We start from the raw sequence: 23792 nt of genomic DNA on the forward strand, positions 1-23792 counted from the left end.
CCGCTGAAGGTGCAAGGGAGGGAGGCTGCACTACTGTGCTCAAGACGCAGAAAAGTTTTGCCACATAAGCTATATGTTAGTAATATATGAAAAAACAAACGTCATCAAAAAAGTCTTAAATGAAACCAAATGCATCAATTGAATGAGTTTTAATCAGTCCTTTAAGTCATCCAGCAGCTATACAACTATAAAAGGATGTTGCTGAATAAACAATGTGTCTAATATTCTTTATTTCTGACCGTCCAAATATGTTGAGATGTGAAAAAACTAATGTTATTAAAAAAGCTTTAAATGACACCAAAACACATCAATTGATTTTGTTTTAATCAGTCCTTTAAGTCATGCAGCAGCTATAAAATTATAAAAGGATGATGCTGAATAGATGATGTGTCTAATATTTTTTATTTCTGACCATCCAAATATGTCGAAACGTACACATAGGAGGAAGGATTCTTCATCCATCATTTGCACGTACTCTTCAAAGGTGCTAAATAAAACGCAAACTCGTGCTCGCAAATCGGTGATGAGTGTTGATAAAACACATTGCGCGAGCTGTATAATATATATGCATATTCTCCCAAGCGTTTGATGATCAGCATATATTTTGCATATTAATGAAGACAGAAACGCAAAATGGATTGCATTTACTTACTTTTGCAATCCACTTTGCACATGTTTAGTAGATCAGCTTTGTGTGTGCTATCAGGTTTGCACGTGTTTTTGTACACACAAACCTTTAGTATGCAAATGCTAACCTGTAGAAATCCATCTGGTCAAGCTGTGGATAATAGGACTCGATCCTCTTCTGTTCATTGTTGAGGAAAATGGTGAAGTTGGCCAGAGACGCTTCCACAGGAAACATCTTGGCGAAGCCGTTGATCTCAAAGCCAATCTTATCCAGCATACCTTTCACTCCTAAAAACACGCATTATTAAGTGAGGAGAGGATCAAGGATGCAATGCTATTTGGTGAGGAAACTTACGCGGTAATGCTACAGTTTCATCATACAGTGCAAAAGAAATGAAGATAAGAGAAGAAAAATGTTGAACAATGTGCCAAACCGCTTTGGTAATTTTATTAACATTAGTAATAATAGTACCTGATACAATATTTTTAGTCTGCTCTTTGACCAGCGTTGGCGTGTCATTGAAGGATGAGTAGCCCTGAAAGCAGAAAGGTTAGGAATGTCAAAGATTGTGACATTTTTATTGGATTTGTTTTATAAAATGCATTGGTTAGTTTCACTAAAAACGCTACATTGCATTTTGTGTTTATGAAAAACAAACATTAGGTTCATTGACAACTCTAAATTGTCTTTGATGGTAACAAAAACTCTATAAATCCTCTTTAGTGTTTATGAAAAACATATGCGGATTACATTTTGTTTTTAAATTGTATAGCCCCCTTTGAAAAAATGCAATGAAAGGTTTTCCAAGCCCCAAATTTAAATCAGATATGATTTGTGAATGAAAATTAAATTTACTGACACCATAACTACATTCTTTATTTTTGTACATGAATAGTTAGCCTGCTAAGACAGATTACTTGTAAGCATAAGAATACAATAAAAATAATGAGATTCTGTAACTGCATAACATTGTGTGTCAAAAATTCTGCCTGTACAAAAATATTAATGTTCAGTTACACATTTAACAGTGATTATTATTATAGTTGTAATTTTTCAAAGTAATTAATTCATAAGTTAGTATTAATTTCATGTTTTAACTAACTAAACATTGTTTATATTTTGAAGTATATTTTTTTAATTTTTGTTTTGAGAGCTTCTAATATTTTAGATAGAGGATGCCTAAACTTTTTCCACTAAGGGCTGCATACTGAAAAAAATCTGCTTTTTCTCATTACATTCCGATTTTTTGCTCTTGTTTCTTACATTTTACAGTTTTTTTGTTATTTGCTAACACACATTTTTTAATTTATTTTATCAGACACATAGATTAGGTATATTTGCACTCAGTATCGGATCGTTATCGCCAATACCAGCCTGAATTATACTGGGTATCGAATCGGAAAGAAAAACAGTGGTTACGCACCTCACTATTTATTAGTTATTCCTCTCTCCTACAGCGTTCATTGCATTATGTAAATGAGGCGATGACGGCATCAAGCAAATTCTAGCGACATTTACAACAGCCAATAGCTACTCTCCTTACTAAGGAGTAGGCAACACTGATCTCGCCTAGCATATAAGCTAATTAGCAATTAATAGCATGCCAAAATACGGTTATTTAGTAGCTAAAACTATGACATAAGACAGATAGACTCATCATAATGTCAGCAGCGCTCAGAAGAAATGTGTAGTTTACAGGCTTTATAAGTGCAACGCAACTCAATGAGAAGATATTAACTATAGTTACAGTTAGCATGTATAGTTTTTGGATGTAAATAAAAAGTCCACATTCGACATAAAATAAGCATAAGCATGAGAATATCACCGTTACTCACCTCATTGTGTCGCCGCACTGAAGAAAATATAACTTGACTTGCCTTCACTGCTACGAATGGAATACTGCACTTAAATATTTGACCAATGTTGACTTCAATAGGAGACTTGACTTGGACACAGCGTGTGATGTGCGGATTGATACTGAAATATCGATACAGTCGATGCCAGATCTTTAACCCCCGGTATTGATTCTCAAATCAAAATGTCGATACTTTTGATACTTTAGTTCAGGGGTGTCCAACCTTTTTCCACTAAGGGCTGTATACTGAAAAGTCAAAGTATGTAGGGACCATTGTTGATACTTTTTTTTATTTATTTTTTAAAATCTAAAACATGTATTGTGTCAGATTTGTATTATAGGGGACTAAGTAACAACACTTTTGATACTTTAGATATGTGACATAACATATATCATTAACATGAACACAGGGTAAAGTAACTAAATCATTGAGATATTGTCTAAATGAAAGTTGAATGGTCATTCAGTCAGGTATTTGTTTATTGAAGAACATTACTGGCAATGAAAATTACTCACTGATTACCTGTACTATTAAAAACAGCACGTGTATGTATCCTTATATTACAGGCTATTTAATAATAATAATAATCATATATAATAACATAGTAACTAAATCATTGAGATATTGTCTAAATGAAAGTTGAATGGTCATTCAGTCAGGTATTTGTTTATTGAAGAACATTACTGGCAATGAAAATTACTCACTGATTACCTGTACTATTAAAAACAGCACGTGTATGTATCCTTATATTACAGGCTATTTAATAATAATAATAATCATATATAATAACATAATAACACCATCATTTATTTCACCCGGTGATTTTACATTGTTTGAAGATGATTCCCCATAAGCACCAACACTTGAAACAATACTTTTTAACGGGGTCATATTATGATTTATTTTTAAACACTTCCTTGTGGTCTACATAACAAGTAATGGTGGTTATTTGGTCACAATGTTGCATAGCCTACGTTTTACAGATCATCTTCAGGACACATTCTGATTGTCTCTTCAGTATGTGCTGTTTTGTCTCTTACTTACGTGCCTCCACTTCGACTGCCTGTTTGTTGAACCGATGGACAAAATAGAGTAATGTAGAGTAAAGTAATACAGACAGTTCTAAAATGCGGCATTAATCTAATTAATCTAAACATTAGATTAGAAGAGGGAGGACAAGAGGACACGTTTGAATATGAAGCAGTGAAATGAGAAAAGAGTAAAAGCATGGTACTTTTCAACAGAAGGCTACAGCAAAGAGTAACCAGCTAAGAAGAGGAAACTAGCAAGTAAATTAATAAATAAGGAGAGACAATATATACATATATATACCAGAGTTCTGTCAAAATGAGCTGCTTCTTTAAAAAAAGCTACTAGTTGCTACTCCTATTTAAATAACTGTGATGAAAACGAAAATGTAGGCTAGCAATATTTACGATGTAATTGTCTACATGCTTACTGATCAGAAAACACAATTAAAGAAATATAATTTATAAGAATTATTTACTTGTAGCTCGACTGACAATGTCGCCACAAAGTAGTTAATTTTGATTAATTTGCTCGGAGAAAACTTTAGCGTTGTTGCACACGCTCAGTAGCGTTAGTTCGCTCCTTTTTATGGGTAACACATTTTGATAGGACACCGGCAACACTTTCAGCCATAGATAAGAATGAGTAGATAGACGACACCCTTCTTTGAGCGGCAAGTTTATGGCGACTGTGGCCAAAGCGTCTGAACATTCTGTGGTTTTAGAAGGCCCAAAAATGTCATCAGGAAAAAAAAACTACGCAATACTACATATGTCAGGAGCCAAAATAGGAGCTCTGTAAACATAATAATATACATAATATATAATATATGTATATATAAATACATTAACGTAATATTAATATGCAATATAATAATTAAAGGCCTACTGAAATGCGATTTTCTTATTTAAACGGGGATAGCAGGTCCATTCTATGTGTCATACTTGATCATTTTGCGATATTGCCATATTTTTGCTGAAAGGATTTAGTAGAGAACATCGACGATAAAGTTCGCAACTTTTGGTCGCTGATGAAAAAGCTTGCCTGTTCCGGAAGTAGCAGACGAGTAGCGTGACGTCACAGGTTGTGGAGCTCCTCACATCTGCACATTGTTTACAATCATGGCCACCAGCAGCGAGAGCGATTCCGACCGAGAAAGCGACAATTTCCCCATTAATTTGAGCGAGGATGAAAGATTTGTGGATGAGGAAAGTGAGAGTGAAGGACTAGAGGGCAGTGGGAGCGATTCAGATAGGGAAGATGCTGAGAGAGGCGGGTGGGACCTGATTTTCAGCTGGGAATGACTAAAACAGTAAATAAACACAAAACATATATATACTCTATTAGCCACAACACAACCAGACTTATATTTAATATGCCACAAATTAATCCCACATAACAAACACCTCCCCCCTCCCGTCCATATAACTCGCCAATACAACTCAAACACCTGCACAACACACTCAATCCCACAGCCCAAAGTACCGTTCACCTCCCCAAAGTTCATACAGCACATATATTTCCCCAAAGTCCCCAAAGTTTCGTACGTGACATGCACATAGCGGCACGCACGTACGGGCAAGCGATCAAATGTTTGGAATCCGCAGCTGCATGCGTACTCACGGTACCGCGTCTGCGCATCCAACTCAAAGTCCTCCTGGTAAGAGTCTCTGTTGTCCCAGTTCTCCACAGGCCAATGGTAAAGCTTGACTGTCATCTTCCGAGAATGTAAACAATGAAACACCGGCTGTGTTATCGGGCACAACAGTCAAGGAGTGCATTCTACGGCGGGGGTGCGTTATCCGGCACAACACCTGCCGCAATACACCGCTTCCCACCTACAGTTTTCTTCTTTGCTGTCTCCATTGTTCATTGAACAAATTGCAAAAGATTCACCAACACAGATGTCCAGAATACTGTGGAATTTTGCGATGAAAACAGACGACTTAATAGCTGGCCACCATGCTGTCCCAAAATGTCCTCTACAATCCATGACGTCACGGGCAGGCGTCATCATACCGAGACGTTTTCAGCAGGATATTTTGCGCAAAATTTAAAATTGCACTTTAGTAAGCTAAGCCGTATTGGCATGTGTTGCAATGTTAAGATTTCATCATTGATATATAAACTATCAGACTGCGTGGTCGGTAGTAGTGGGTTTCAGTAGGCCTTTAAAGATTGATAAATAGTCGGTTTATAATTGAACCGTAGCCCCTGAGTCGTAATAGAATCATGAGATGCCCAAAGATTCTTCTAGGTACCACTGCACTTAAGTTTAGGTTTGCTGATGTGGACAAAAACACATACTGTATGTTGAACAGTCAGCTGACCTTTTGTACTATGTTGCTGAGGTCTGTCTTCAGGAGAGTATGGACATTAGCCAAGGCGAAGTTGACATCCGGGAGCTGGAAAAACAGCAACAATGAAGAGTTCTAATACTCTGTTGATTTATTTGGCGTGTCTGTTCTCTGTTGCTACTGAAAGGCACCTTGGAGAAGTCAGCGTTGATCCCCAGCTGGAACAGCGTTGAGCGAATGGCATTACAGCTGGGGGACACGGCACCGTTGGTGCAGGCCGGGTCAGACAAAGTGTTGGACAGCGACGCTCGCTCTCCGGACAGGCTGTCCTTGAGCTTCTCCGTGCCTTCTTGAAGGATCTGCAGCGAGGAGCTGACGCTCTCCAAGGCCTCCTTGGTCTCCCGCATGGCTGGAAGCACGATCACATTTGATATGAAAAACACAATTTTAACCCCAGAAAAATAAAGAGCTTCATATACGGATGCACACCCACAAATACGACAATAACAAACATTGAACTACAAAAAAACACTGAATCCACAACATTTCTTATTTATTTACCTTTGACCGCATTCTCAACTTTAGCTTTAGAAGAAATGAACGTGTGAGGTGAACAAAAAAAAGGGAAAATGAGTTATACCATCTGTTTTTTATGCAAATAACTGTCATATATATCATATCTAATTACGGAATGATCTACAGGCCAGAAATAAAGAAATTGTTTTATATTGATCTGTTTTATATTGATCTGCACTGTATATCAAATCAAACTGCTCATATTGCATCAAGTCAGACTGCAGCAAATCATTCTGCACAGTGTAACATCGTATCAAATCGCATTGTACGCCATTCAGGGTGAAATATATAAAAATATATCACAATAGTTTTTCTAGCAATACACAGTAATGTAGATTTTAATTGTCATAATATCAATTGTAAAAAATGTTTATACATTTGTAAAAAAAAGTCGCGGGGCCATATCTTAATTGTTGTTGTTACACCACCCTCCCTAGGAGGAAGAAAAATGTTTTCGCTCCCTCACTCTCTGCCGCGACTATAAATAGTATCATCTGTCGATAAAATTGTTATAAGTACACCTCTGCTTACAGTACCATTGTATCCTTAATAACATTAAAGAAAATAAAACAAGAAAGAAATATAGATGAAGTTACAACAAATAATAACTTTATTAATATTCTTGTGTAATTTGCGACAGAAAATATTTACAGCGCATCAATTTATACAATAAACGTTTTTGACTGACTTGAACCACTTGATACTGAACAATAAAATTAAATAAACTCAATAAATAATAATCAATTCAAATTGATCAGCAACATTAACTCAGGAGGACAATATATAATACACTTTAACATCCAAAACAAAAATGCATACAATTATTTGTGCTGATTTTTATTTAATCCAAATGATGAAGCCAGGATCAATTAAATAAACTTAATAAATAATAATCAATTCAAATTGATCAGCAACATTAACCTCTTAAGGCCAAAGCTGTTTGGTTACATGCTTTTTTTTATTTCTCTTTGCTATTTGGGCTTATTGGACCTAATTAGAATAAAAACTAAAAATCATCTTTTGATATGATGTACTTATGAAGTACACAAACGTGTACTTCATGTGTAGTGACATGCTAATTTATATTTTTACACTTTTTTTTCCAAATTCCATTGTATGTTATACTCTTCTGACACCACCAGATAGCAGTATAAGTGTCCATATGTCGGCATAAGACCCCAATTCAGTAGTGTACACAGTTTTGGAAATAAGAGCTAAAAGGTGCTGTCCACGCAAGTGGCCACTAAAGCCTTTAGAGGTTAACTCAGGAGCATAATATATAAAACACTTTAACATACAAAACAAAAATGAATACAATTATTTGTGCTGATTTTTATTTAATCCAAAATGATGAAGACAGGATTAATGGCTACAATGAGCACGTTTTGTAGTGCACAGCTTTTCGAAGTGGGGTTTGAAAAACTGCAATAGTGTACCGTATTGTGACTTAAAGGGGAACATTATCACAATTTCAGAAGGGTTAAAACCATTAAAAATCAGTTCCCAGTGGCTTATTTAATTTTTCGAAGTTTTTTTCAAAATTTTACCCATCACGCAATATCCCTAAAAAAAGCTTCAAAGTGCCTGATTTTAACCATCGTTATATACACCTGTCCATTTTCCTGTGACGTCACATAGTGATGCCAACACAAACAAACATGGCGCATAGAACAGCAAGCTATAGCAACATTAGCTCGGATTCAGACTCGGATTTCAGCGGCTTAAGCGATTCAACAAATTACGCATGTATTGAAACGGATGGTTGTAGTGTGGAGGCAGGTAGCGAAAACGAAATTGAAGAAGAAACTGAAGCTATTGAGCCATATCGGTTTGAACCGCATGCAAGCGAAACCGACGAAAACGACACGACAGCCAGCGACACGGGAGAAAGCGAGGACGAATTCGGCGATCGCCTTCTAACCAACGATTGGTATGTGTTTGTTTGGCATTAAAGGAAACTAACAACTATGAACTAGGTTTACAGCATATGAAATACATTTGGCAACAACATGCACTTTGAGAGTGCAGACAGCCCAATTTTCATCAATTAATATATTCTGTAGACATACCCTCATGTCAGCAGGCCAGGGAAGCTAGGGTCGATATTCTTCTCTTGATCATCTTCGGTGGCATAAGGGACGGTGTGAGCCAAGACATCCAGGGGGTTTAGCTCGCTCGTCTGCGGGAACAAACTGCCGCCATTGCTTGCCGTGCTACCGAGGTCCTTTGTCCCTGAATTGCTCACACACTCCGGCAGATTCAATGGGGGTCTGGCGGTAGATTTCTTTGACTTTATCGTTGGAAATGCATCTGCTTTGAGTGTCGCAGGATATCCACACATTCTTGCCATCTCTGTCGTAGCATAGCTTTCGTCGGTAAAGTGTGCGGAACAAACGTCCAATTTCTTGCCACTTTCGCATCTTTGGGCCACTGGTGCAACTTGAATCCGTCCCTGTTCGTGTTGTTACACCCTCCGACAACACACCGACGAGGCATGATGTCTCCAAGGTACGGAAAACAGTCGAAAAAACGGAAAATAACAGAGCTGATTTGACTAGGTGTTTGTAATGTGTTTGAGAAAATGGCGGATTGCTTCCCGATGTGACGTCATCGCTCCGAGAGCGAATAATAGAAAGGCTTTTAATTCGCCAAAATTCTCCCATTTAGAGTTCGGAAATCGGTTAAAAAAAAATATGGTCTTTTTTCTGCAACATCAAGGTATATATTGACGCTTACATAGGTCTGGTGATAATGTTCCGCTTTAAGTATCGTTATATGTATTGTATCGTTAAGTAATTGCCAATACCCAGCCCTATAGCCTATTGTTTTGCATCAAATTGTAATGATTTACGTCATTTTGCATTGTAACAAATTGACTTGGGTGGTAGGTAATTGGATTGATTTTATAGTACCCGTATCATATCCTATTGTATCGTAACCAGAAATATTCATATTGTATTGGATTGTCTTTTATTAAAATCAATAGAGTATCGGCTCAGATTACATTGCTTTGCAAGGGCTTTGATTGCGTACAATCATACTGTATTGAATTGTGTATTATCAGATTGTATCATCTCACATTGTGTATCTTTGGATAAATTTGCATCATATCGGATTAATTTGTACGGTATCAAATGGAATTGCTAAAGGCTAATTGGGTGAGAGTGTTACCTCCTGCCATTCGCAGGGCGGTGTCCAGGGAGGGAACCACCTCTTTCTCCAGTTGACTGTGAATCCTCCCGCCTAGCAGCGGTCCAATATCTGTCAGCGTGAACACAAACGACCACAATGATGACCTTTAACACAACTTAAAGAAGACACAAACAAACTTACTGTCGAGCTCAGACAGGACTTTGTTTTTGGCCGTCGTGTACTGCGCTGTCAAGTATTCAATTTGCTGCAAAAAGGTGAAGAAACAATTAATTCATTTTGTTTTTTTCTTTGTGTGTGTGTGTGTATACTTTTATAGTCATCGAATGACAGCGTACCGCAGGAGTGTTGTTGGCAAATGTCCTCAAGTCCCTCATGTTGGTGTTGATGAAGCGCCGAGTGCTCTTGATGTGGGAGCTGATGTTGTGGTTCGCCGCGTAAGCTATGAGCACACCCAAACTGACACACAACAACCACAGAGAAGTTTGATTTAGACAAGCCAGGCGTTGTCTGCATCTTTCATCACCAGCAGAAAGCGACAAAGCAACACTAAGATGTTTCATCATCCCCTTGAACTTTCAAACTTTGAACTTGGAAGTTAGGATGGAACCCGATGACAAGGCAGTTATCATGAATTCTTCCTAGCAACAAGTGGCAGGGCCGTTATAATTAAACTCCATGAATTCTGCCTCGCAACAACTGACAGAGCAGTTGTGATTGAGCCCTATGAATTCTGCCTAACAAAAATGTACAGGGCAGTTATGACTGAGCCCTATGAATTCTGCCTAGCAACAAGTAACAGGGCAGTTTTAGTTGAGCCCTACAAATTCTGCCTAACAAAAAGGTACACGGCAGTTATGACTGAGCCCAATGAATTCTGCCTAGCAACAAGTAACAGGGCAGTTTTAGTTGAGCCCTACAATTTCTGCCAGACAAAAAGGTACAGGGCAGTTATGACTGATTCCTATGTATTCTGACTAGCAACAAGTAACAGGGCAGTTTTAGTTGAGCCTGATAAATTCTGCCTAACAAAAATGTACAGGGCAGTTATGACTGAGCCCTATGAATTCTGCCTAGCAACAAGTAACAGGGCAGTTTTAGTTGAGCCCTACAAATTCTGCCTAACAAAAAGGTACACGGCAGTTATGACTGAGCCCAATGAATTCTGCCTAGCAACAAGTAACAGGGCAGTTTTAGTTGAGCCCTACAATTTGTGCCAGACAAAAAGGTACAGGGCAGTTATGACTGAGTCCTATGTATTCTGACTAGCAACAAGTAACAGGGCAGTTTTAGTTGAGCCCGATAAATTCTACCTAACAAAAATGTACAGGGCAGTTATGACTGAGCCCCATATATTGTACCTAACAACAAGTGACAGGGCAGTTATGTCTGATCCCAATGAATTCTGTACAGCAGTAAGTGAAAAAAAGACAGTTATTATACAGACACTAAACTGTGTCTAAGAACAAGTGGCAGAAACGTTACAACTGAATGATATGGATTCTGCCAGGCAACAAGTCATTTGAAATTGAGTCCCATGAATATTGCCCAGCAACACGTGCCATAGGTGTAAAAAAAAAAAATCTGGGCAGTTTTGTTGACCTAGGTTAATAATTGCCTGGACTTAGAATTCAATTGGGGTCTCACATAATGAAGATGGTGGTGGCAACAAGCGAGGCGGTGAAGAATCCTCGCTGGCAGTCGGCATTCTTCCGCTGCCGCTGGTGCATCTCGCCGCCACAGTTCTCGCAGCACCGACACACGCAGAAGCACATGCCCAACACAGGGACGATGACCACGAAGATAATGCCGATCGTTGCACACACCAAGAACCCGGCCTCGTAGTATACCCCCTGCAAGAAAACATCTGTCAATCATCCTGGTGCTCCAGTTACATTTGTTTATCGGTTAAGCGACGAGTTTACCTGGAGCAGCAGAACGACGTTTTCTGGCTGCGTACAGAGACACACACACGTTAACACGCACAATGCAATAATGTTTGCCATCAGGCTAAACATACAGTCGTGGTCAAAAGCTTACATACACTTGTAAATAACATAATGTCATGGCTGTCTTGAGTTTCCAATCATTTCTACAACTCTTATTTTTTTGTGATAGAGTGAATGGAGCACATACTTGTTGGTCACAAAAAATATTCATGAAGTTTGGTTCTTTTATGAATTTATTATGGGTCTACTGAAAATGTGAGCAAATCTGCTGGGTCAAAAGTATACATACAGCAATGTTAATATTTGGTTACATGTCCCTTGGCAAGTTTCACTGCAATAAGGCGCTTTTGGTAGCCATCCACAAGCTTCTGGTTGAATCTTCTTTGACCACTCCTCTTGACAAAATTGGTGCATTTCAGCTAAATTTGTTGGTTTTCTGACATGGACTTGTTTCTTCAGCATTGAAGGTTGGGTCTTGGGCGCAGTTGGGTGTTCCAACAGGACAATGACCCCAAACACATGTCAAAAGTGGTAAAGGAATGGCTAAATCAGGTTAGAATTAAGGTTTTAGAATGGCCATCCCAAAGTCCTGACAATGTGGACAATGCTGAAGAAACAAGTCCATGTCAGAAAACCAACACATTTAGCTGAAGTGCATCAATTTTGTCAAGAGGAGGGGTCAGAAATTAAACCAAAAGCTTGTAAGAAGCTTGTGGATGGCTACCAAAAGCGCCTTATTGCAGTGAAACTTGCCAAGGGACATGTAAGCAAATATTAACATTGCTGTATGTATACTTTTGACCCAGCAGATTTGCTCACATTTTCAGTAGACCCATAATAAATTCATAAAAGAACCAAACTTCATGAATGTTTTTTGTGACCAACAAGTATGTGCTCCAATCACTCTATCACAAAAAAAATAAGAGCTGTAGAAATTATTGGAAACTCAAGACAGCCATGACATTATGTTCTTTCCAAGTGTATGTAAACTTTTGACCACGACTGTACATCACTTGTGACCTAATACCTGTACTAAAAAATTAACATAGCACAAACCTTTCTCCATTCTTCTAGTTTAATTCCTCCCATGTTTTGCTGAATAACTTTAACAATCAGATCTGGAAGAAACAAAAGGGGATCATTAGGCACCAGCGGGGTCACACACCACCCACCTCATCCAGCAGTCGGTACTATGGTGAAAAAAGTGTATTACTATTTCTTATTAATTAAAGAGGAATTCATTAGTATTATGTGTCAAAATCCAACTTTTTTTTTGCTTGTGACAAGTGGCAATTCTGTTGTTCAATGGTACTAACCCATTTTCTATAATAGTTGTTTTAAAGTGTTATATTTGATCTTATAGGGAACCAATGTTTACATTCCTGAGTAAGACACATTCCGGTTTTGAACCAGGGTGTTCTGGTCAAGCTGTTGGCGTGCTTATATGGGTCGGCCAGCTCTAAGATTACCTGCGTGGTGACTCCCACTGTTACTCAGCAGGTAAACACCACTTCTTAAACCTTGTTCCACAACATTAGGTACACCTGCACCGTCTAATGAGATCTAAAAAGGTTATTGTTGTGGTTGTAGTCTGCAGCTCCGTATTTTAGTGACCTCATTGAGTCACATGAGAGGTTCAAAACATTAAAAAGAGTTTAAAGTATGAAGAACCACAAAAATAAACAGAACAGATGGCGGCCGGTTAAGGATGCTAATGCTCAGGGTACAGTATGGTGTGTTTACATGACATGGTTACATGCACACCTGCATGATGTCAATATGCACATTGAGCAAGATAAAACGGAAAACATGATACCAAAATTTGTGTGGGACGGTTAAAAGGGGCCAAGAAAGAAGCTTTTATCTTCTGGTGAGGGTCCGGATGAAAGGCACGGATACAGAACATGTATTTTGGGATCATTGGCGTCCACTTGTGAGGCACACGAGCACAAGTGAGTCACATCGGCGCCACCTGCTTTTTTTGTTGTTTTTTTTCACAGCTTCTTAGTTAGCATTAGCCGCGCAGGACAGCTAAGCTTAGACAGCTTAGCTCAGTGACCCAGTAGGAGGGGAAACCACTGCGAAACGAAAGGAGTGAGGGGGAGGTGAGGGCTCGAGGGCATGGAGACATAACCATCAGATTTGAAGTCAGCAAAATTGTTCTACATTTTTGTTTGTTTTGGGGTTTTTATGTTATCCCTCTTTTTTCCTATTCCTGCCAACTGTCCCCATCCTTTCAATGCTGCGTGCAGCAGCCACTGATTTGTCATAGAAACACGGGTGTTCATACCGGTTCCTGCCAAGGACCTCATACCAAAAAAAAGTCTAAGGATGTGGGGGCCATTTTTAAATGTTTCCTTTTGTAAAAAAGACCAATCCAATTTGCTACAAAGTTACGCAGGTACATTTAAAACAATTTAATATCTGTGCACTGCAAAAACTGAAATCTAAGTAAGATTAAATATCTCAAATAAGGGTGATATTTGCTTATTTTCTGTCTGATAAGATAATTCTTCTCACTAAGCAGATTTTATGTTAGTCTTTTACTTGTTTTAAGGGTTTTGGTCCTAAATGATCTCAGTAGTGAAGTGAATAACATTTATATAGCGCTTTTTCTCAAGTGACTCAAAGCGCTTTACATAATGAAACCCAATATCTAAGTTAAATTTAAACCAGTGTGGGTGGCACTGGGAGCAGGTGGGTAAAGTGTCTTGCCCAAGGACACAACGGCAGTGACTAGGATGGCGGAAGCGGGGATCGAACCTGCAACCCTCAAGTTGCTGGCACGGCCGCTCTACCAACCGAGCTACACCGCCCCCGTAAGATATTACAGCTTATTGCTGAGATTTTATGACCTATATTGAGTAAAACATGCTTGAAACTAGAATATCAAGTGTTGCAAAGCTGTGTCATCAACACTCACAAGTATAAAACTACTTTTTTAAAGTAATAATTTCTTATTTCAAGCATGAAAAAAAATCATGACTTTGACACAATTGTGTCTCATATTAAAACAGATGACAGCCAAATGGACTTTGCGATTTTATTTTCAATGAAACAATAGAAAATACGTACTCATATAGTAGTACAGTTGTTATTCGTGAAAATATACTTATTTTAAGGTATTTTTGAGTTCATTGAGGTTAGCTAATTTTACTTGTTTTGGAAAGTCTTGACAAGCCAAATTTTCTTGTTCTATTGCCAGATAATTTTGCTTAGTTCAAATAAAATACCCCTAATTTTTGTATTTTTTTTCTTGTTTTTGAACACTGACTTTTTGCAGTGTGAAAAGTGTATTTTATAACAGTAGATATATTCTATACATTCACTGTGCACAAAGACGTTGGCACTCTAATCAGTAAATGAAGTTCCTGAGCCTTTAATTGGTCGTTTAGTCTGATATAAACTCCAGAACTCCAATAACTAAATACTGATATGCAACAGTGAATATATAAAGAACAAAAAAAGAGCATGTCAGCCCATTTATTATGTTTTTTTTTTTAATATAATTGTATTGTAGCATATCTGAGGGTGCCTTGGCTTCCCAGCATGCAACTAGGGGGTCCACGATAAATTATCAGGTCGATATTAGGGATTATGACGTCACACCGGTAATCTGATGACATTAAAGAGACCTTCACTTTTTTTGGAATTCTGCCTATCGTTCACAATCCTATTGAAAGACATGACATGATACTGCTCTATTCTGCCTATAAATCCCTAAAAACATCTTAACACCTCCACGAAGGTTTTATATACATGATGTAAGTATATATGTAATGTAGTAACAGGCAAATTTATAATAACATTTAATATTTACGTATTTTTCTCATTTTAAACTATATGCGGCGCATTCATTTTAAAAACTCATCACAACATTCTATTTTTTTAAACTACATCACTGATTATTACTCACTGCAGACTTCATGAGTGCCAACAAACATAATAAAACATCACTTACAGTACAAGGTCTGCTGTCATTAGGACGCCGACTGCTAGGATGTTCATATATTACCATTTAGCTGAAGAATGACCATAATCTTGGCGAAGACAAGGGTGGTGAAAACCAAGCATATTTTGTGTCATTCTCGCCATTCTTCGGTCTAAATTGGCAGTCAAACTGTACCATTTTCTTGGAATACGTCCTCATCCTTCCACTATCCAGATGAGAGGCATGATTTATGATTTATAATAAAGTTTGACGAGCAAGGAAACGAGGAAGCAGCTGATCAGTTGATCATGTCAACATTGGCACACAAGCCAGTGATCATGACGCCGCTATAAATAGTTAGTCTGTGTTAGAGCTTTTAATAACAACATCACTGATACTTGGTTAATATTCAAGTTATGAAATGTAAATGGAGTATTGTTGGCGCTTTTTGGATGGTTATTTATTGGGTTTTATGGGAAGAATTGAGGACCTCTCCTCCTGTAAGTGGGCTTTTATTTACTTTTATTTACGAGTTAGAATGCTTTAAAAAAATTACATCCGTTGTCATCTATCCATCCATTTCCTACTGCTTGTCCATGTCTTTCATAATAATTGTAAACAATTTCCAAAAAAAAGTGCAGTTCCCCTTTAAGCCTACGTTCACAATGCAAGGTCAGATGTCCAAATCTGATTTTTTTTGTAAAATCTGATCTTTTTACTGGCAATTTCAAATGTGAATGCAATCTGACCCGCATGCGGACATAATGTCATGACGTCGCACGCACTGCGGTGTTTACGGAAGTAAACATAGCTTCCACTTAGTCTGTACTGGTGCATTTGTGGCAATTTCAAGGATTTTGTGCAATCAGATTCAACATTTTTTGAACCAAATTACTGTGTGTAGAAGATTAAGAAGGAAGAGGAAAATTATTCTGGCTCTGGCAGTTTTACAGGACATATTGCTTCGATGTCTGCGCAGTCTGAACCTGGAGTGGTAAAACTTTTATGTTAGTTCCTAAAACATATTATTTTTACCAGTTTTCTGCTTATTTGTCAACTATTTATATTGCAACCGTCTGTTTTGGCGAATAATTATGACGCTTATCGCTTTTTGATGACGTTCTGGTCGGATGAATGCGACCTGAGCATGGCAGCATTCACATTGAGGACGCATCGCATATACTGTACATCCGATTTATTTCCACATACGAAAGAGGCCTGTGTCGGATAGGAAAAATTCTGAATTGCACTGTTCACATTGACTTGAAAAAATCTGATACAGGTCGATTATTGGTGGAAACAACCTTTTTACCTGTTATTGACTTTGGAGATGTGTTGTACATGAATGCTACTGCTGGTTGTCTCCACAAGCTGGATAGTGTGTACCACGGGGCACTGAGATTAATCACCAACTGCGCTCCCCTTACTCACCATTGCGTATTATACTCAATGGTTAACTGGACATCTTTATGTGCTCGACGCCTCAATCATTGGTATGTTTTCATCTACAAAACCATTCTGGGTATCACTCCATCTTATCTGTCTTGTCTTTTAACAAAGAAACAAGGAAGTCACAATCTTCGTTCAATGAATGTTCTGCAATTTGTCATCCCCAAAGTAAGAACTGAACTGGGCAAGAAAGCATTTAGGTTTTCAGCACCGATGGCTTGGAATAACCTACAATCGAATATTAAACTTCAAACCCTTGTTACATTGAATGAGTTTAAAGCTTCTGTGAAAGGACTTCAGTCTACCTTGTCTGTATGCACATGTGTCATGTGAGCAAGTTTTAATGTTGTACTGCCCTCTTGGCCAGGTCTCCCTTGGAAAAGAGATATTTGATCTCAATGGGATTTTTACCTGGTTAAATAAAGGCTAAAAGATAAATTAAAAAAATATGGGTAACAACATCGGAATTGACCTGCAAAAGAAACGATGCCTAAAAAATAGCTCTGATAACGGATAAAACATTTTAAAAAATGCCCCAATGAAGAGAGATTACCCATACTGTTCTGTAGGAAGGTTAGGGTCAACAAATTAAAATGCTCCTACCTCGTAGAGGTTCCAAACTGCCCCTAAGTTCACCGGACCTCACAGTGTAAACAAACATGTGTCTTCTTAACTCATCAGAGGAAGACATACCATGTGCTGCCCAAACCAAATGCTCTGCAAACACTCCACAGTATAAGAAAAACTACAACAACCCAATTCGAAACGCCGCAAGCATCCATGCTTTGAAAGCACCATGGGGCGAGTCGCCCGCTCAGGTGAGTATTGGAAGGGAGACGCGCAGCCGCTCACCTTCATTTGAGTTCCACAGCCAACAGGCTAAACTGTCAATCCTGGATGCCCAGACATGACAGAAAAGCACTATGCCATTTTATGACACAGTGAGTTAAACTGGTATGTTGAGTTATAACCTTCCACCATTTCCACTACATTGTCAGACTCTACTTCGAATGCAATTACAAGTTAGTGATTGGTTTGCGGATTACCAATCAAGAGTTAAATGTGTCTGACTAGATTTTGTTAGCTCAACATTGCAACAGTAATTTTAGATAAATGAGCACTTTGCACTTTGGTTCTTGCCTGGAAAAGAGTGGAGGTCCATCTCCGGGTTGGGGAGGAGATTTTGCCCCAAGTGGAGGAGATCAAGACCCTCGGAGTCTTGTTCACGAGTTAAGGAAAACTGGATCGTGAGATCGACAGGCGGATCGGTGCGGCGTATGCAGTAATGCGGACCCCGTATCGATCCGTTGTGGTGAAGAAGGAGCTGAGCCAGAGGGCAAAACTCTGAATTTACCGGTCGATCTAAGTTGCTATCCTCATCTATGGCCATGAGCTTTGGGTTATGACCAAAAGGACAAGATCACAGGTAGAAGCGGCCAAAATGAGTTTCCTCCGTCGGGTGGCGGGGCTCTCCCTTGGAGATAGGGTAACAAGCTGTGTCATTCGGGAAGAGCTCAGAGTAAAGCCTCTGCTCCTCCACATCAAGAGGAGCCAGCTGAAGTGGTTCGGGCATCTGATCAGGATGCCCCCCCTTAACGTCTCCCTCGGACACGCTGGGGGAACTATGTCTCCCAGCTGGCCTGGGAACACTTTAGGATCACCTGGGAGGAGATGGACAAAGTGGCTGAGGAGAGGAAAGTCTGGGCTTCCCACCTTGGATAAACGGAAGAAGATAGATGGATGGATGGAGGACAATGGACACCCCTGGTATATTGGGACTGGCATAAGTGATTTTCTATTCAACAAATGTAGTTTATTTCTATTTTTCTTCTGTGTGAAGTTTGAGATTAGCTCTTGTATGCCCTGAGGGGAACTTTAGACATAGCTGTAAAGCCCACATAAGACCTGTGACAGAACAAACAGACCTATAAGAACTTCTGAGACATACACAGCCCAGCGCTGTCGTCTTCCAGTAACATGTAAATATAGGCAGGTACAATCCTGCTCTGACAGATTACCGAAAGATGTCCACCAGACCTTACGCAACCTCGGGAAGCATTTCTGTGACCTCAGGCAGACCTCATGTTGAATCAAGGAAGACACCGAGTTATAGCGGTAATTGACATTGTACAGCAGATACTATTACTGCATAGGTTTGCTCAACTGCATAGATTACCAGGCGTCTATTTGAGGTACGGCGCAAACCACTACATCACGATGCCACCCCTGTCAACAACAGAGTAATTAAGTCAAATAGTAAATTAACTGTGACCCATATTCTGTAGAACTTGTGTTGTGTGTGTGTATGTGTGTGTGTGTGATAATGCCATCTGTACAAGCAACAGTGGCAGCAGGTTAGCATTAGCCCCACGCATGCTTATCCTCTAATCTAGCCTGTGTGTTATCAGAGGGATAAGACTCCTCACACAGCGAAAGACACCAAAAAACGCCTCTTTTCTGCAAACGAAACCTTCCCGCGGATTTGAGGGGTAGGGGAACGGGAGGTGGGGGTGGTGGCCACTGGCGAACCAATGAGTTGACAATGAAGTAGACTCCTCTCTCCTTGTAAATTCGGAGATGATTTGCATAAGATTTCACCAATTTGTTGTATGACTAAATGCTTACAGTAAAATTGTCAATACAGGTGTGCATAAATCGTCAGCTACGGCTCACGTTCTATTATAGCTACTATAAAAACAGATATCTCCACGAGCCAAAGAAAAGCACGAATTTGCATGTTTATTTTGTGTTTACGTCTGGATAACAGTCCCGATTACTTTACATCAGTGCCACCATAACGACCAACAGCTGTGGTTGTATTTATCAGGTATATTTAACATTTTTGGCCACTGTAACATTACACACAGTTTGAACAGTCATCATCATCGGCGGTTACTCGAACGAGTATGACGATACTCCTGGTAGGGGTGTATCCCTTTATGGAGGATGCCTGTGCGTGACTTTGTTTAACGTGTGGAGACTGGTGCACAGACAGTCACCACACGATCCTTGACAGAAACGGGTCAGGGTCCAGTGGCATGGAGTCCAAGACGACTGGGGACCCTTTTCTGCTGCAGCCTTCTTCCGCCATCGCAGCCGTTTGTGGTAGTTCTTAAATCTACCGTCTTCCGCCTGCTCCGCCATTGAGGTCTTCACCGTATCCCTGGCTAGGGGGCAATCAGGTACTAGGCCTTTGCCAAGGGCCACCTGGGGTAACAGTAGTAAAGGGGTTAACCTCCTAGTGCCCCAAGACACCATAGAGGAGCCTCCACTGCCGGATGCACTTCAACGTCATGCCAAGACTGTGTTTGAATATAGGAAAATAAAACACTGTACTTTAATCAAGTGATTATTTGGCGAACCACTAGTGGTACACGTACCACAATTTGATAATCTCTGCTTTACATCATAAAACAATAATTTATATGATTGATATGGTTAAAAAAATGTGTAAGGAGGTGGGCCACTCTCCAGTCAAATTGACTTGCGCAAAATGGGACAGTCCAAACGAGGTGTTTTTTTTTGTTTGGATGGAAACAATTTAAAGCCTCAAGGCAAAAAAAAAATAAAAATGAGGAGCACCCTCTAGGGGAGGAAGACTGAGTCAGAACCAGCACATAAATGGAGAAAAAGGATCACACCAAGTGCTCAAAAACGAGCGAAGAAGAAAGTAAGCCGCTGGTATTTTATTTTGTGTCCTCTTCTACTGATGTTTTCCTCATAAAGCTAAAATAAATGCTGAAGAATCATGAGGAAACACAGGCGGAAAAGGAGATGATAGAGATGGCATTTTTTTTTACTCCCTCTTTTTTACTCATAATATAATAACTCTGTTTTTCAGTAATCAGTGGGACAAAAACATGAAATAAAGTGATAAAAATAATAGTTTTACATGCAAGTGTCCACACTGTCTATACAGGGGAATGGGCTCCAGTTCTGTAGATGACATTACACCAAGAGGGGGCGACATATTGAGTCTGGTGATGGAAAAAGGGTGTTCTAAGTACAGTCAGTTATCTACCAACTGGGGACGGGTAACGAATCGGGTACTTTTTTTGGCACTGACCAAATCTGGATTCATGTAAAATCCAAAGGTGCCATGTTACGGTACCTGGGTTGCACGTGACGTCACACCCGGTTGGCAACTCCGCCGGTCTTTTGCACTACGGCACTTGGCGATCACTTCAGCAGCACCGAGAGCGGACTCAGTCAAACTACCTCTTGGTAATGTTGCAATTTTTTCAAAGCCAACAAACAAATAGACTCAAAAAAACACACCAAAATAAGTAAAGAACTTTTCCATTTTTCCAAAAATGCGCTAGCCTGATGCTAATATACCGTATTTTTCGGAGTATAAGTCGCACCGGAGTATAAGTCGCACCTGCCGAAAATGCATAATAAAAAAGGAAAAAAACATATAAGTCGCACTGGAGCCCGGCCAAACTATGAAAAAAACTGCGACTTATAGTCTGAAAAATACGGTACATTGGCTTCGCTCTTGTCATCCTACTTATTAGCATTAGCGATTTTACATAGCGATTTTAACATCTCCAAATTTGTCACTGAAAACTACAACTGGAATGCAAGTTATAATCAATAAGCTGGTGCGTAATAAGTACAATACTTACAGTATTAACACGCTTTAGGTTGCAAAAAAAAAAAAACACACCATAAACTATACACTACAACTGTAATTGCAACGTAATGTAACGATATAACAACTTGACAGCAGTTATCATAATAGGCTCATTTTTAAATGTTGCAATAAAAAATAAGACTTTTTTTTCAAAAACAATAATATTTATCAACACACACTAAAGTACAGAAAGTTGTTACCGTTGAGTACAGGTATCGATTCCCAGGTACCGGGAATTGGTACTGTATCGGTTCAAAAGTGAACGGTAACCATCACAACCAATAATGGAATAAATTAAAACAATGTACTATAAATTTTGACAAAATCATGCAAATAGGTGATAAAAATAATAGTTTTTCTGTGCATTTATCCACACTTTCCATGCGAGGAAATGGGCTCCAGTTCAGTCCTACTCAGTGGCCTAGTGGTTAGAGTGTCGGCCCTGAGATCGGTAGGTTGGGAGTTCAAACCCTGGCCGAGTCATACCAAAGACTATAAAAATGGGACCCATTACCTCCCTGCTTGGCACTCAGCATCAAGGGTTGGAATTGGGGGTTAAATCGCCAAAATTGATTCCCGGGCGCGGCCACCGCTGCTGCCCACTGCTCCCCTCACCTCCCAGGGGGTGATCAAGGGTGATGGGTCAAATGCAGAGAATAATTTCTCCACACCTAGTGTGTGTGTGACAATCATTGGTACTTTAACTTTAACTTACTTTAACTTTTAGATCAGCGTTCCCCAACCTTTTTTCCACCATGGACCGGATTAATGTATGCATTATTTTGACAGACCGGCTTTCTACGTGTGGCAGATAAAAACAGCAAAAAAAATTGCCTTTGGCTGCAATTTGTTTACATTTATTAGATTAATGTGCATTGATTGTAGCTGAGATAGGCTCCAAAGGGAATAAGCGGTAGAAAATGGATGGATGGATGTGCATTGTCCCATGTACTACAACAAAGGAGTTGTAATATACATCTATTAACAAGCTTATTGGGGTGTTTACTAGGGGAGAGGCAAAAGTTAAGTGGGAGAAAATGCGGTAGTTTATGAATTAATTAATGTTTCTGTGCGGCCCGGTAGCAAGTACGTCACGGACCGGTACCGGTCCCTGGACCGATGGTGGGGGACCACTGCTTTAGATGACGTCACACCAAGAGGGCGCGGCATATGGAGTCTGGCGATTGAACGAGGGTGTTCCAAGTACAGTTAGTTATCTACACATTAGTCAAAAACTGATTGATAATATTGGAAATGACTGCCAGGAGCAAAAAGTACATAAAGACAACTTGTTACTAAAAGTTTGGTCATCTGGATGCTATGGGTCCTTTAAGCCTTAAATAATGATATCACCATCCTTCACGCCATTTTTTCCACCTCAGTTTGGCCTTAGGGAAGGTCTGTTCTCTACTCTGACATTTTCTTCACATATGCTCGTTTGTTTTGCATAGTTCTGTTTGTAAACAGCAATTTTTGGTCTGTTTTAGCTGGAAGATAGCACATTCCGCCCGAGACAACTTTTACCCATTTTCCCTTTCAGGTTTGAGTACACCTCCACCCGCGAGTCCCGGGGACCCATCCCGGTGGAGAGTGGCGAGTCCCTGGCAGTAGGAGCATATGGTCCAGGTGGATTAAGGTCTTATGCAGTGATGCAGGTGACTGAGAAAGCCTCCCTCTAATCGCTGATCTGCTAATTGATTACCCAGCCCCACAGCCATAACCTCTGCGCACCAAAATGGCAGCGAACTTAAAATCCTACAATCCTATTGCACTGCGCCAACCCTCCAACGTGACTGCTCGAGGAGCCATCACAAACAAAAACGTAGGGCGCGTTTCCTGTGGCGTTACCAGACAGTCATGTGACCATCTTCTAAGACAACAAGGGTTAGGCAAGACTATTGATCTGCTACTCGCAATAATCTGCTCATAACAGTAGTTTATGAGATCAACGTGCTATCACAAAGATCGTATCGTGCACATTCATTTCACACCTTGGCGTTCTCATGCACAAGTTCTCCTAAAGATAGAGGTATTATTTGACAATTTGCTTAATAACAAGATTGTGGTTCTTGTGGTGTACAACCACAAACACTTTCCTCTATTGGATAAAATAAACTAATTAAACGGTAGTTCTTTAGATTTCATATCCATACAGTATCAATAAATAAGCAAAATAATATGGCAAAATCAAGTACAAAACCCAAAACCAGTGAAGTTGGCACGTTGTGTAAATCGTAAATAAAAACAGAATACAATGATTTGCAAATCTTTTTCAACTTATATTCAATTCA

At 39.4% G+C, this 23792-nt stretch overlaps 1 protein-coding gene across 4 annotated transcripts in view; it reads right to left on the reverse strand.

Moving 5' to 3' along the window:
• prom1b (prominin 1 b) overlaps positions 1–23792 on the reverse strand; it is a 66786-nt gene that overhangs the window by 35577 nt on the left and 7417 nt on the right. For 3 of the 4 annotated variants that reach the window (XM_072916080.1, XM_061984064.1, XM_061984062.1), the window contains exons 2-12: positions 12542–12603; positions 11462–11488; positions 11184–11389; positions 9875–9995; positions 9720–9783; positions 9558–9647; positions 6372–6395; positions 6002–6219; positions 5844–5918; positions 1100–1163; positions 756–915 (exon numbers count right to left, since the gene is read on the reverse strand). In XM_072916080.1, coding sequence (XP_072772181.1) covers positions 756–915; positions 1100–1163; positions 5844–5918; positions 6002–6219; positions 6372–6395; positions 9558–9647; positions 9720–9783; positions 9875–9995; positions 11184–11389; positions 11462–11488; positions 12542–12603 — 1111 coding nt within the window. The remainder of the gene's footprint in view (positions 1–755; positions 916–1099; positions 1164–5843; positions 5919–6001; positions 6220–6371; positions 6396–9557; positions 9648–9719; positions 9784–9874; positions 9996–11183; positions 11390–11461; positions 11489–12541; positions 12604–23792) is intronic. The other variant, XM_061984063.1, reaches the window with a different exon arrangement.

This window comes from Nerophis lumbriciformis, linkage group LG25, assembly GCF_033978685.3.
Source record: "Nerophis lumbriciformis linkage group LG25, RoL_Nlum_v2.1, whole genome shotgun sequence".
Classification (NCBI taxonomy): domain Eukaryota; kingdom Metazoa; phylum Chordata; class Actinopteri; order Syngnathiformes; family Syngnathidae; genus Nerophis; species Nerophis lumbriciformis.